The sequence below is a fragment of the Sycon ciliatum genome, chromosome 10 (genome assembly GCF_964019385.1).
Source record: "Sycon ciliatum chromosome 10, ocSycCili1.1, whole genome shotgun sequence".
Lineage (NCBI taxonomy): Eukaryota > Metazoa > Porifera > Calcarea > Leucosolenida > Sycettidae > Sycon > Sycon ciliatum.
The window spans coordinates 404,055-416,040 of NC_088652.1; the positions used below are offsets into that span (position 1 = coordinate 404,055).

Below are 11,986 nucleotides of genomic sequence, written 5' to 3' on the forward strand. Positions count from 1 at the left end.
GCATCCTCCGTGGAATGTCCTGTCCGGAATGCAAACTGTGTGCTGGGCAGAGAACCAGCCATATCCAGAAAGGTGACAAGTGCCTTCTGCACCACCTTCTCTAGCAGCTTCGAGAGAATTGGGAGCAGGGACACAGGACGGAAATTGTTGGCGACAGATGGATCGCCAGCCTTGTGCAATGGGGTCACATACGCACGCTTAAAGCCAGCGGGTACAGTGCCGGAGGTCAGGGACGCATTGAAAAGTGCTGCAACTGATGGTGCTAGCAGGTCGGCACAGTACTTTAGAAGTAAGCCTGGGATGCCGTCGCTCCCAGTTGCTTTGCGCGGGTCGATGCGCTTCAAAAGCTGTTCAGCATCGCAGGCACGCACATGTTGGAATGAGGTCAGGGCAGACCGAGGCTGTGGTCCCTGAGGCATAGAGAGAACTGAAGGTCGAGCATCATCAGAGACTACCTTGCCAAACGTGGACGCAACATGTTCGATGTCGCATGTCGGCTGGATTGATTGTCTCTTGCGTCCAGTCACAGTATTTAGGACTGACCATAACTTGCGTGGGTTCTGGCAATTATCTTGGCACTGACTTTGGAAGTACTGGTTGCGTTTGTACCTGTTTGTATTCGCAGCAACCGAGCGGGCACGTCTATATGCTGCGTGAGCTTCAGAGTTGGCTTTGTCAGCAAGCCACTTTCGATGCAGGCGACGCTTCAGCTGGTTTATCTTGTATAGGTCTCTGTCAGACCATGGAGGATGAAGCTTGCCTGTCTTAATCTTGCATTGCTGCAATGGCGCATGCCTGTCGAGGACAGAAAGGAATCGTTGATGCCAGTGGTCCCACATGGCTTGCACATCAGAGTCTGGTGGGTACACATGAAGTTCAGCAGCAGCTAGGTCAAGTCGGAAGGCAACCAAGTCAATGTTATCTAAACGGCGACGCACACGCTGCTTGGGGATGTCTGGCCGGGCATGTCTTGCATTGAAGATTGCTTCAACTCCAAAGTGGTCACTGAGTGTAAGCGGCAGGACTCGGCAATCATGCAAATCCTTATCCTCTGTAGTCAGTATCAGGTCAATAGTAGTGCCAGCTGGACACCGAGGTGAGACTCGCGTAACGGAGTGGACGATATTAGTGAGGCCATATGCACCACAGAGATCCAGAAGGGGCTGGGCATGCTGTGGCTGGGAATGCGAGATATTGACATTGAAGTCACCCATCAATGTGACGGCTGAGGTAACCATAGCAGCTTGATGCAGCGATGCCTCAAGGGTGGACCAGTAGGAGACTGGCGCATCTGGTGGTCGGTATATGCAGCCAATTAAGTGATTGCCTGCCTTTCCATTTAGCTCAACCCACACTACCTCCGTGTCCCCTTGGTTGAGATCCGGCCGTGGTTTGATGGGCAAGTAGGACCGGTAAAAAATACAGACGCCACCTCCTTTTCTCCCCTTTCGGTCATTTCTCACCAAACTGTATCCTTCAATGTTCACTTCTCCATCAGCTATAGACGCGTCCAGCCATGTCTCCGCAATCCCAACAACATCCCATGTCCTTTCCCTAATCAGAGCGGACAGCATGTCTATCTTGTAGCGCAGGCTGCAGATGTTAAGGAATCCAATGGTGGTATGTGTTGAATGAGATTGTGGCAGTCTGTTAATAGATACGGTAGCAGCCTGAGGGTAGAACTCCCGCGCAACTGGATTTAGCTTACTCATTGAGAGCTAGATGAAGGTTGCATTTTGCATGGTATTCCCGACATGGATCCAGGGGAATCTTCTGCATGACGCTTTCCAGGGCGAGGTGGCGTGGCTTTGGCTGGAGCAGACGTAGTTGACGTATCTTGAAGCTTGGGCTGGTGCTGGCCACTGTCCTGGTGGACATCACTAGATGCAGGGCTTTGGCTGTCATTAGACGCAGGGCATTGGCTGTCACTGGACGCAGGGCATTGGCTGTCATTAGACGCAGGGCATTGGCTGTCACTGGACGCAGGGCATTGGCTGTCACTAGATGCAGTATGCAGGTTCTGCTGTTCTGTCTGCAAATGCTGGTGCTCTTCAGGTGTAGATTCCTGATGCTGATTTTCCTGTGTCTTCTGGTGCTCCTCCTGCCGTTTCTTCTGCTGTTGCTGCTGGTCTGCTGTGTTTCTCTGTTCAAGACTTAGTGTAGATTCCTGGTGCTGATTTTCCTGTGTCTTCTGCTGTTGCTCCTGTTGTTGCTTGTCTGCTGCGTTTCTCTGGTCATCACGAAAGACCCATGGGCGTGCATAAACAGGCCTGGGCCAGAAGTTTGGCTGTGTGAGGGCTTCAACTGAGGCTCGGCTGATCGTCACACGAGCACCGACCTTGCCATCAGCCTTGCTGATCAGTTTGCTACTAAATATCGTGAGCTGCTGATTGGCTGTCAGGGCACGTTGTTGGATAAAGGATTCCAGTTGCTCAATGCTAATAGCTGGGCGCAGGTTTCCAATCCAAATGACCCCACGCCTGACGCTAAGGCGAGGGGAGACAGAAGAGACTAGTTGCCATGAGTCATCATCCACAGGTAGTGGTGGAACGTGCTGCGAACCCACAGTGTTTGTCTGTGTGTCTGCGACCTTTGGACTGTGGTTTGTAGTACATACCGGGTTTGCTTTATCCTTGTACTCCGTTTCCGTGTCCACTGAGGGCACCGTCTTGCCTGCGTGCCAGGGTGTGGCAGCGCTACGGGTACGGGGTTCAGTGTGCGTTCCCACGTGTTCTGCCTGCTGCTTTGACTTTTTTTCACTATTTGCGCGCGGCTTAGACTTTCCAGTTAGCGTACGGGTACTATTCGTACTACTAGCTGCACTCTCCTTGACCTCCTCGCCTTTTTGTTGCTGTTGGTCGACATGCATGGGGGCAATGGCGGACTGCCTCAAGGAGCTCAGTTCGCCTCGTAACTCCGAAACGTGTGCACATAGCTCATCCACACGCCGTTTCACGCGCTCCTCTCTATCTCTAGACTCACTAACATACGACGACAATTGCTGGATCAAGCTGATGACATTGGCTTCGATGCCTGGGAGACTGCACAGAAGTCTCAGGGGTTCACCTGCCAGCTCGTCCATGGCGGAGAGTAGGTCAGGGTGTGACAGCTACTCAAAATATCACCTACTCTACACTAAGCTACGATTCTACACTACGTCTCCTAAGGGCTCCACTCCGGCCTACACTGTGGTGTGTGTGCCTATAACAGCATTGCACAGGGGAAATATTTCCCAGCGTCAGCCATATCCACACACCCTCCACTTGTTCTCTCTCCTTCCTCCTCCTTCGCCCCCCCCCCTTCCAACGGGCATACAACACCAAATACGGAAGTAAACAAGGAGACAAAGTGTTTCACCGCACCATGTTCCAGTTTGCCTGTTTGCTTCAAGACATCACATAGCAAGGCATGGTCGGAGTCATCCAAATCCCTGTTTGAAATAAGCGGCATTTACTACACCGACACACTACGATATGCTGGCTCATTGCCATAGTCTTGTGTACACACCACACTAGACTTACATTGTACATGTGTAGGCTTCTAATTGATGTAAGGCTATATGAAGACGTGTCCAGCTATGTACAGACCAACACAGCCATCATGCTTCAATGTCACAGCCAGCACTACGGTACAGCTATGTACAGACCAACACAGCCATCATGCTTCAATATCACACCTAGCACTACGGTACAGCTATGTACAGACCAACACAGCCATCATGCTTCAATATCACACCTAGCACTACGGTACAGCTATGTACAGACCAACACAGCCATCATGCTTCAATATCACACCTAGCACTACGGTACAGCTATGTACAGACCAACACAGCCATCATGCTTCAATGTCACACCTAGCACTACGGTACAGCTATGTACAGACCAACACAGCCATCATGCTTCAATGTCACACCTAGCACTACGGTACAGCTATGTACAGACCAACACAGCCATCATGCTTCAATATCACACCTAGCACTACGGTACAGCTATGTACAGACCAACACAGCCATCATGCTTCAATATCACACCTAGCACTACGGTACAGCTATGTACAGACCAACACAGCCATCATGCTTCAATGCCACAGCCAGCACTATCGTTCACACACTCACTGTTCATCACCTTGGAGTCAAAGAACATTACAAATCACAAACCTTTTTGGACGCAGAGACGTCTGAAGACACAGGCCCTGGGACGGCTTCTGGTAGCGATCCCCTTGAGCTTCTTCCACAGACTAGAACACAGGAGTGAGTAAGAGACAAAAATCAAGAGAGAGAGAGAGAGAGAGAGAGAGAGAGAAAGAAAGAGAGAGAGAGAGATAGAGAGAGAGAGAAAGAGAGAGAGAAAGAGAGAGAGACAGAGAGAGAGACAGAGAGAGACAGAGAGAGAGAGAGAGACAGAGAGAGAGACAGAGAGAGAGAGAAAGAGAGAGAGAGAGAGAGAGAGAGAGGGACACGCGGTTATTTGCAAAACCATCTAGGTTGGTCTAGGTACTCTTACTAATATGTTGAGGTTATCATAGTTAGATAAAGACAAAGTGATGCTCCAGGTGGCAATCTTGTTAGGCTTCTATGGCTTCGTGCCATTCGACGCAATCTGCGAGTGCTACCTCAGAGAATCAATCTACTGGACTACTGCAGAAGATGTTACCCTCATCGAATATCCTAAGGCAGAGCGTTGCATACGCTTTCATGTAGTGTGCTGTGGCTCCTCGCCAGTGATGACTATGTCAACAGAGCCGAGAGCCAGACACTGAGTCGCCTGGGCCTCTCTTTTGCTACTTCTCTGGTTCACCCCTAACTGTACACAGATTGACCAGAGAGGTTTGTAAACTGTTGATGGCGGGCAATTACAAACCCATAATCAAATTCAGAGGGCACTTGTCCCGGATCGGTGCGATCACGTCAGCCATCCTACCTGGCGCACCTGATTGGCTCATCGATGGTCTCGGCCACTGGGAAGGTCGTAGTGTGAAGAAGTACCGAGACACCGAGCTGAAGGATCTGCCCGACATGTCATCTTTCCTGTACAGGTCAGTCCTGTAGTCGGGTAGGTTCTCTAGCAACCAATCAGGGTAATTCCCGTATTCCTGAGGTGACAGGATGTGCTGCAGCACTATCATCAGTATCACACCATCATTCGTAATATCAGCAGTAAATATTATATCCATATATATACTCATTGGGATCAGTCATTGGTCATCGGTGACTGTGTGAACAAGTACTGAGACACCAGGCTGGAGGATCTGCCTTACATGTCATCTTTACCTTGCTATATACAGACTAACCCGCCCACCGATCCCCACTACAACCAGATGAGCTACACATAGCTATTCTCCATGGAGTCAACGAACACTGCAAATCACATACCTTTTTGGGCAAAACAACTTCCGTGCACCCTGGCCCCCGGTAGAGATGCGGCAGGAGCTTCTTCCTCCAACTGGAAAACAGGAGTCGTTGTACTTGCTGTTGCCATGGAAACACTAGTGCCAGTGGCTGTAGTGGTGTCGTGTTTGGTGGTGTTGGCGTATCCGGTGGTCGTTGCGACATCTTCTCCGGCATCATTTGCAAGACAGACCTAAAAGACATCTTCTCCGGCATCATTGGCAAGACAGACCTAAAAGCACAGCGGGAGGATTGCAATTTTTACTCTCTAAGATGCAAACACAACACACACAAATTGCACACTGGTAAACACTATCACAAACGCCTGGTTGGATTCACTCAATCGTCACTGGCACAGACTCTCCCTGTGACAGGTAATACTGCTAAAATCTGGCACTCTGGATAAGGCTTGAGAGATCTACATCACACCGAGCCCAGAATCAGGGCATTGCAGACTTCCAATCGGATCCACTTGGGTCTAGGTTCAAGAACCGCACACGAACACGCACGCATGCCCCCCCCCCCCTCTACACACACACCTTAGACCTCAGACGTGCCCATCGCGGAAGCGATGATAGCGAACAGCTATGTTAGACACAGCAACTTGTGCTGGGATTACACCATTCGACAGCTTGCAAGGCTGATGAATTGACCGCCACTATTTTTTAGCCTGGTATCCACCACACAGCTGTTTCAAGTGACTCTTTCAGGCCAGTGAATCCCTATTTTTCATTTTTCCATATTTTCTAAACACACACACCACACCACATACTCCGGCATACACTGGCTGTTGGTAACCACCCAGGAGAATGAAATAAAAGTCAGGAAGAGCCCGAAAAAGAGAAGAAAGACGTGTGCGACCATAATCATCGGGAATTGAACCCGCAACCTCTCGATTGGAAATTGACTGCACATACCACTGCACCATATGGGACACACACACACACACACACACACACACACACACACACACACACACACACACACACACACACACACACACACATACATACACACATGCATTCGCTGGGACGCATACACAGCAACACAGTGCATTGCAGTAACTGTCCTTACCCGAGGGGTAATGCGGCCAGGCTTGGACACGACACTTGAAGATGACAAGGTCAGTGAATTTCGTGCCGGTAGAGTTTGCTGACAATCGACAGCAACCTTCAGTCAGCATTCACACACAAACAAAGCACAAAAAGAAAATTTGGAGACAGACCAGTTATAGGTAAGACATATCATTTCAGACTTTATAACTTGTCAAGAAATTCATTAAATATATCCAGACCATTAATAGGATCATTAATAGGTCCCCAGCTCTCGTATATCTTGTTCCCTGCACTCCGCGCACATACCGTAAAAGCCTGTATTAACGCCCACCCAGTATAACGCCCGCTGTCCGTGTACACATCGAGGTGCCGAGTGTCAAGGCTCTTGTACCGTTTTCTAGCCCACCTCCGTGTGAAGGCCCATGTGAGAAATCACAGGTCCAATACACAGTGCAGTGCATGTACAGCTCCATGCATGTGTATATACAGATCCATGCATGTGCATGCACAGCTCCACATGCATGTGTATGTACAGCTTCATGCATGTGTAAGCACAGCTCCATGCATGTGTATGCACAGTTCCATGCATGTGTATGCACAGTTCCATGCATGCGTATGCACAGTTCCATGCATGTGTATGCACAGTTCCATGCATGCGTATGCACAGCTCCATGCATGTGTAAGTACATGTACTATACGGTAGTATAGTGTACAGTACACTGTGCTAACCCTGTACATAGGGCGGTATGTTGAGGTTAAAATCAGTCTCATCTCGCTTATCCGAAATAACGCCCGGGCCCACATTAGCGACCAGGCCCAAATAGATGCTCATGTTCTGGACCTACACTAACATTTCCGCCCAGTGAAATATTACAGGTTTTACAGCAGCTTCCATTGTTACTGTATCGTACTTCATTCCCTTGGCCTGGGAAGCTTCTTGCGTGCCCATAATTGCCATGGCTAGCCATGCTCTTTCTCTCTCCATCTCCCTCTCCCTCTCTCTCTCTCTCTCTCTCTCTCTCTCTCTCTCTCTCTCTCTCTCTCTCTCTCTCTCTCTCCCTCTCTCTCTCTCCTCTCTCTCTCTCTCTCTCTCTCTCTCTCTCTCTCTCTCTCTCTCTCTCTCTCTCTCTCTCTCTCTCTCTCTCTCTCTCTCTCTCTCTATCTCTCTCTCTCTCTCTCTCTCTCTCTCTCTCTCTTTCTCATCCGCACTGCTGCAAACACCGTACAAACCGAAAATTCAAATGAGCCTGACTTCATTTCGTTTTGCAAGGCGGGAGAGAAGCCAGTTGGCGTTCAGCCCAGACGAAAGTTGGTTACGACTGACCTCCTGTCAACGGCCTCAGACTGGAAACTTCTTGTCGACTCAGTTAGTGCAAAGATTTCTTTCCCTAGCTGTGTTGCACTTACCACGCTAAGACCAGATATAGTTCTGTACTGTACGAGTCGGATTGTATTCTGGATGGAGTTGACAGTTTGTGCTGAGGACAGATTCAGTGTCAGTAACTCGCGGAAGGACAGGCGGTATGCGGATCTGGCCGATCAATGCCGAGCAAACGGGTGGCAGGTCGTTTCTTTTTCGGTTGAGGTAGGTGTGCGTGGTTTCATCCAGGACTCTCTTCGGAGGGCTCTGAAAGCGCTTGGGTTTTCTAATCGAAGAATAAAATTTATTTGTAATTTGTGCAGTAAGACGTCTCTGCGAAGCAGCTACATCATCTGGTTGCGACGTCAACAAAAACACTGGTCGGAAGATCCACTTTTCTGAGGTACTGTACGTGGGGCTCCGTTTATTGAGGTGCGTTGAAATTTATTCTCTTTATCTTATTATTTCTTTTCTATAATTTCCCATATGAGTTCCTATCAGTTGCTGTGAACACCTTGAGTGGAGAGCGCTTGCTCGAGCGTTGAACCGGGTTCTTAATCCACCAAACCCAGTTCGCAAGGCTGGGCGGGGTTGTGAGCAGGCTTTCATTTCATCTTTTCTTATTATTTCTTAATATTTCTGCTTTTCATCCCATTACAAAAATTCTGCGCATTTTTTTCTCCATCTGCGCATAAAATCTAGACTGACAACCTGCTTGTTAATTCATGCACCTGCTTTCAGGCGTAAAAACCCTGTTGTAGAGGTCTCAGTCCTCATTTGTTAGACTGACCTGTCTTTATAAATGTAACTTACTCTCTCTCTCTCTCTAACTTTAACTCTCTCTCCTACTCTCTCTCTCTCTATCTATCTATCTCTCTCTCTCTCATACCTTATTGTCGTAGTCAGGTATTTCTGCCGAGGTACCGGTAGACGGCATGGTGCTCGCACATAGCGCTTGGGTCACTACCTCTTCCTTACGCGGCATCTGCGACGTTGAGTTTGGGGCGGATGACTGGGCACGGCTTACGGGAGCGGTGGATTCCTTTACCAAACACACAAGTACACACACACAACATATACCCTATACATAGAAGGACTTGAAACAATGTTCTCTAGTGACAAGATCACCACATGGTGTGCACACACCCAGTGACCCACACACATAATAGACACCAGTCATGCGTAGATCCACAGCAGTATATGTAGCTCATTGCAGGAGGAGAGTACAGCAAAGGGTTTTATTTGCATCAAGACGTCGCGGCGCAAAGCATGCATGCATTATCAAGCGATATGCGTGGGAAAGGTGAGTTGCAACAGCAATATGGGCAGGTATGTAGACAGCTGCATCCCTGCAACAGCCAGGGTTATTGAGTGATCTTTGGCATAGTGACACAGACACTGCAAGTCCCCTGCCACCTTTCCCCTTCACCATAAATCAGGGCAGTTGTAATCGGTGGTGTCGTTGCCAACACCCCCGGCAATGGTTTTTGCGGCGGCAGGGCAGTAGTTGTTTTTGAAGCAGCAGGGTGGTAATGGTTGATACCCAACACAGGAAGGGGCATTGGTTGATACCCAACACAGAAAGGGGCATTGGTTGATACCCAACACAAGAAGGGGCATTGGTGGTACACAGTGGCTGCACAACCACTACCATTATTCCCTAAAGGTATTGACTGCAACTGCCATGCTGCACCGGCATATATTCTTTGTCTTCTTCGTCTTCTTTGTCATACACACATGCTAGAGGGTAGTACCTGTGTGAATCGTGTTCCCTTTCTTCACTCGCTGTCACCCTGGAGCAGTACTGGTGTACAACTCATCTACAGACATGGCTGCTGTGACAAACCCAAGACATGACGGTGACACCATGGCTAGCGTTGGTGCCACTTGGTCGTTGTGTTGCCATTTGGTTGCAAGCAACCCCGCTCCCATTATGTCATTGTGTTGGTTGTCGAAAGCGGTGATCCCATCCATTGTGCTGGCTGTTGAAAGCGCTGCTCCCATCCATTGTGTTGGTTCTCGAAAGCGCTGCTCCCATCCATTAATGTTGGTTGTCGTCAGTGCTGCTTCCATCAAATATGTTGGTTGTCAGCAACGCTGCTTTCATTATTTGCGTTGGTTGTCAGCAGTTCCACTCCCATTAATTGTGTTGGTTGCACTCACTCCATCGTATTGAACCTGGTTTCCATTGTCGGTAACAAGTAGACTGTCTTGGCGGCACCCGGTCTATCGTCTAGCTTGGGCCTTCCATTGTATTCGCAAGTAGATGACTGTGTTTGGCTGCACCCAGACCGTTGTATTGTGTTTGGCTGCGCCCAGACCGTTGTATTGTGTTTGGCTAACGCTGTATTTACCATTGACGTGTTGAACATAATGGATAAGCGCCTAGCCACTCACACAACATTGCACCGGTATCAAGCCTCACCACAAGGCACGTAAAGTACAGAAGTAGATATCCGAACCACCGTACACCCGAAACAAAACTCGTTACTGGCGATACTTAAGTTTCCTACAAAAGCAGCTCAATCAATTCTCTGTGTCAAAGATTCAGTAATATACAGCACAGCTGCGTGCATTCAAAACTGACTATGTGGCACATGCTTGCAGTCTGCATAAGCCAGGGAGAGTATAGTTATGAAAAGAGGAAGGTCAAGAAGGCAATGGAAAAACTTCTAACACCAAGCAAGCGTCAGGCTCCTCGCAATTGACATCCTTAAATTCCTTCCACTAATGTTACTATTCATCTTTTTTTGGCGCTGTTGCCATAGCATCAATACCGTTTCAAATTCATTAGTCATGCCGGCAGTCAGCTTCTTTTAGCCTGTATTCCACCTGATGAGAAAGCATGAAAGCAGTCGTCAATGAAATTTTAGGATGGTGATTGCTGGCCGCCTGACGCTCGTTCTAATTTTAGGCTCTGCTGTGTACTGATCTCAGATAAAAGTTTTTTTTTGTTTTTGTTTTTTTACCAAATCTGGTCTCATACTTATAGATTTTTGAGTCAGTTTGCCTGGATCTGAGCAACGTAGGGTGCTCAGACTGTCCCCTTTTCTCAATCAATTTCTGATTTGGGGACAGGATGCGTGAGCAGATTGAACGTTTAATAGAGAAAGGAAAGGAACGTAAGGATACGAGATCCACCACTGTACCTAGACACTACATACAGTATCAGTACTCTGTCAGTTTTGTGCCTAGTTTTTGCACTTTCTGACTGTATATAGTATCTAGTGACAGTGTTGGACAGTTACTCTTAACCCGTATTCATATGGTCCTTTTCTTTAGTTATTAAGGGCGCGTTCGAACTGTCACTCTTTGACTTTTCGAGGAGTTCCGTTTTTCTAAAGAGGTGGCCTTATTGGCCTCTTCAGAACAACGAAGATCCTCGAAAGTCCTCGATACTCCACAACCTCATCCGATGGGAGAGGTGGATTAGTTCCGAAGAGCTTGGAATAGCTACGTCACAGAGTACATGGAGATGGTCGAGCTGATCGGACGTCATCATCGCCATGACAATTCCACTGAAAAACTCTAAAAATGATAGAAACCGTTCTATTGGGACACTTCAACAAATCTCTCTTAAAAAATTTGTTCAAAAAATTTACGAAGACAATTCGAACGCCCCCTAAATTATTGGCTCAACATCCGAGTTTTTAGACTGAAAATTGTAAGTGATATTTCACTTGAAGTGTCACTTCAATTTCAAGTATATCTAATTTTAAGATAGGATGCATGTAGCACCAATGCATCCTAGGACCGACAGTGCGGGATTCAACACCACAGCACCACACCACACCACAAGATCAGATTGCTGAATTCAGGATGGACATTGACTGACTCACAACTGCCATCCACAGCACACGACAAGCACGTCGAAACTTCCACTTGAGTAAAACGCATTACAACACCAAATGACATGCTGTAGACAAAGAACAGCCTCATCTATTTTCTTCCCCGGCAGATAATGCACACGTGATCAGTTGCATCCTTGCGCACACATGCACACAAATGCATGTTCAGGAGTTGCGAAGCGCAGCAGAGTTTCTGCATGCATCACCTGCTGCAAAATAGACCAGATAAAGCTATTCACTATAACGTATACTTTTCACACAGTTGTGCACATTTGTGCGCTTTCATGCAACTATTCACGTGCAACGCTTGAACAATCCCCCCCCCCCCCCCCCCCCC

The 11,986-nt window shown here is 48.2% G+C and overlaps 1 protein-coding gene across 3 annotated transcripts in view; it reads right to left on the reverse strand.

The window, feature by feature from the left end:
• The window catches only part of LOC135825642 (TPR-containing protein DDB_G0280363-like), a 14,028-nt gene extending 2,067 nt beyond the window's left edge, over positions 1 to 11,961 (reverse strand). Inside the window, exons 1-6 of one of the 3 annotated variants that reach the window (XM_065338257.1) lie at positions 9,556 to 11,961; positions 8,691 to 8,843; positions 6,461 to 6,556; positions 5,372 to 5,618; positions 4,157 to 4,236; positions 14 to 3,575 (exon numbers count right to left, since the gene is read on the reverse strand). In XM_065338257.1, coding sequence (XP_065194329.1) covers positions 1,709 to 3,082 — 1,374 coding nt within the window. In that variant the 5' untranslated portion in view covers positions 3,083 to 3,575; positions 4,157 to 4,236; positions 5,372 to 5,618; ... (1 more) ...; positions 8,691 to 8,843; positions 9,556 to 11,961 and the 3' untranslated portion in view covers positions 14 to 1,708. Of the gene's footprint in view, positions 1 to 13; positions 3,576 to 4,156; positions 4,237 to 5,371; positions 5,619 to 6,460; positions 6,557 to 8,690; positions 8,844 to 9,555 lie in introns of those variants that run through there. The other 2 variants (XM_065338259.1, XM_065338258.1) reach the window with 2 other exon arrangements.
• Positions 11,962 to 11,986: the final 25 nt, after the last annotated feature.